The sequence below is a fragment of the Ranitomeya variabilis genome, chromosome 8 (assembly GCF_051348905.1).
Source record: "Ranitomeya variabilis isolate aRanVar5 chromosome 8, aRanVar5.hap1, whole genome shotgun sequence".
NCBI lineage: Eukaryota > Metazoa > Chordata > Amphibia > Anura > Dendrobatidae > Ranitomeya > Ranitomeya variabilis.
Window position 1 is genome coordinate 24,091,712 of NC_135239.1, and position 3,222 is coordinate 24,094,933.

Below are 3,222 nucleotides of genomic sequence, written 5' to 3' on the forward strand. Positions count from 1 at the left end.
AGTTATAACGTAAGTAACAATGAATTCATTTCCATACTCTTTTCTATAATCACATTGTTAGGATGTTGTCCATATATTTTTCACAGGGCGTTGTTATACCGTGTACTACCAGGCAGATGTATGGCAGATTATAATCTTACATCTTACCTGTCCTCTGTTGGGATTTTCATCTAATTTAATGGATTCCTGTAAATCACCTGCATTAAGGCCTCAATGAGTCGTCCACGAATCTCGTACATGTTCCATCCGTGATTTTCAAAGATAAAACACTCAGTTATTAAAGTCTATGGTGCTTTTCACACATCTGTGTTTTTTGTGCTCTTTGTGTCCTTACAATAATTCCTGGGACATGTCTATTGTTGATTGAGTTACAGATCAAAATTACCCAATCAATCTTTGGTCAGTGAAAATTATGGACAGCACTTAGATGTCCTCAGTGTGAGCTGTCCATGTGCGGCCCATGATTAACACAGTTATAGATAGGAGAAGCTTTGTAATCTATGTTTTTTCATATGTGAACATAACTAATGAACCTTGATGGTAAAAACTTGGACAGACTGAGCAAACACTGATAAAATCGGATACAAAACACTGATGATGCTGGGACTGTTTATACAGACGTCTGAATCAGGCCAAATAGTGATATTTTTTAAACCAGTCTAAGAAGTGAGGTGAAATAAATTCAATAAAAGGAGCCGCGATATTACTAATGTTTTGTATTTTTACCTTCTTGATAGTTATAATAATGAAATCTATGACTGACATGAGCAGATGTAGTAGACTTACAACAAATGTTGTGCCATCTCCTCTTCCTGTAGTTACATGTTCATTATCTGCTGCGTCAGTCATATCTAGGAGTATAGACTAGAGGCTGCAATACAGGATGATGAGAGTATTCCCACTGTCATTACTGGAGCTCTCACCCTTCTCTCCTTTCATCTCTCTACAGGTGATGGTATTTTTACAGAAAATTTTCTTTGTTATAAGGATATCTAACATAGTATTCACGTAAGTGTTTAACAAAATGGACTCACAAAATTTGATAAAATAATGGAGATTCAAAGATGCTTCTTTTTTGTGCTTTTTTTTTTTTTTTAGAGTAAAATGTCACACGTTAGTCTCCAGCTGTGCAAAATTATTTGATAGATTTTGTAGGGTACTGGGGTACAATTGCACAAAAAATGTGACATTTTGAAAAGTAAAAAATGATTACTAAGGCTAAAACATCTAGACCAAAACCACCTCCATAATCCTGAAAGAAAAAAAAATCAAGGACACAACCAAGTAAACAAAAAAGTGCAAATTACATAATGAACACAGTGCAAATAAAGAGTCACTCTTAGAACAATTTTTAATATTAACACAAAGGTGTAAAAGCCACGTGCATCGGCCCATAAGACATTTTTTTATCCAAGACGGATAAGTCAGATTACTGGTGATTAATATTAAAATGTAGTGACCCCCATAATGAATAATGTAGGGTCCTTTGTCCCCTCTTCTTCATCAACAGCACAAAGTGCAGATTTTATAATGAGCTGTGGGTTAATCATGTGCTGCGGCGTCATATATCTGCAGACTATAAAAGCACCACTCCAGCGTTTTTATTATTTCAGCAGTGGAGTGGTGCTTTAAATGTAAGTCCCCTGCCCCTGATCTTATACATACCTTCTTGCGGCTTCACCTTTTACCAATGACACTCCCGTTTCGCGGTGCCATCTTGCCCATAGAATATAATGTACCCCCTCATATAGTATAATGCAGCCACCTCATAGAATATAATGTAGCCCCTTCATAGAATATAATGTAGTCCCCTAATATAGTATAATGCAGCCCCCCAGAATATAATGTAGCCTCTCAGAGTATAATGCAACCCCTCATAAGGTATAATGCAGCCCCTCCATTGAATATAATGTAGCCCCCCCATAGGGTATAATGCAGCCCCCTCATATAGTGTAATGTAGCCCCCCACAGAATATAATGCAGCCCCCACAGAATATAATGTAGCCCCCTCAGAGTTTAATGCAGCCCCCTCATAGAGTGTAATGCAGCCCCCCCTCGTAGGGTATAATGCAGCCTCCCTCGTAGGGTATAATGCAGTCCCCTCATAGGGTATAATGCAGCCCCATCATTGCATATAACGCAGCCAGCGTCGGACTGGAGCACCTTGGGCCCACCAGAGAAAATCATTCTTGGGGCCCACTATGTAGCTACATAGAAATAGATACTATTGAAGCATGGCACATCTTAAAAAAAAATGTTTTTCAAAATGTGAAAAAAATAAAAAAAATAAAAGTTTAAATCACCCCCCTTTCGCACCATCCTAAATAAAACCCCCCCAAAAAATCTAACCTCACATATATGGTATTGCCGCGTTCAGAATCGCCCGATCTATCAATAAAAGAAGCATTAACCTGATCGCTAAACAGCGTAGCGAGAAAAAAATCTAAATGCCAGAATTTTAAAATGCAATAACAGGCGATCAAAGGAACATATCTGCACAAACGCAGTATCACTAAAAACGTCAGCTCGGCACGCAAAAAATAAGCCCTCACCCGACCCCAGATCACGAAAAATGGAGACGCTACGGGTATCGGAAAATGGCGCTTTTCTTCCGCAAAGTTTTGAATTTTTTTTTACCACTTAGATAAAAAATAACCTAGATATGTTTGGTGTCTATGAACTCATAATGACCTGGAGAATCATAATATCAGGTTAGTTTTAGCATTTAGAGAAGCTAGAAAAAAAAGCCAAACAAAAAACAAGTGTGAGATTGCACTTTTTTTGCAATTTCACCACACTTTGAATTTTTTTCCCGTTTTCTAGTACAAGACATGCTAAAACCAATGATGTCGTTCAAAAGTACAACTCGTCCCGCAAAAAATAAGCCCTCACATGACCATATTGACCGAAAAATAAAAAAAGTTATGGCTCTGGGAAGGAGGAGAGCAAAAACTGAAAACGCAAAAATGAAAAAGGGCCGCGGCGGGAAGGGGTTAAGCGGCGAACTAATAGTTGTAATCGTTGTTGTTATAATTTAAGATTTATGGTTCCATGTTTCTATCTATATAATTTAATGATATTGGTAATTCGATATACACAATTTGCTATCTTTGAAACGTTGCATATATAATAGAAATAATATTTTGGTTAAGAATAAGGCACGCATTTTATTAGAAATTTAATAATGCATATCATTATCTGTACCTTATGTTGCACTTGACC

The 3,222-nt window shown here is 37.3% G+C and overlaps 1 protein-coding gene across 1 annotated transcript in view; it reads right to left on the reverse strand.

The window, feature by feature from the left end:
* Window positions 1-212, reverse strand: part of LOC143788243 (uncharacterized) — a 107,218-nt gene extending 107,006 nt beyond the window's left edge. The window contains exon 1 of the mRNA XM_077277759.1: window positions 148-212. Coding sequence (XP_077133874.1) covers window positions 148-170 — 23 coding nt within the window. The 5' untranslated portion in view covers window positions 171-212. The remainder of the gene's footprint in view (window positions 1-147) is intronic.
* Between the last annotated feature and the right edge of the window lie 3,010 nt (window positions 213-3,222).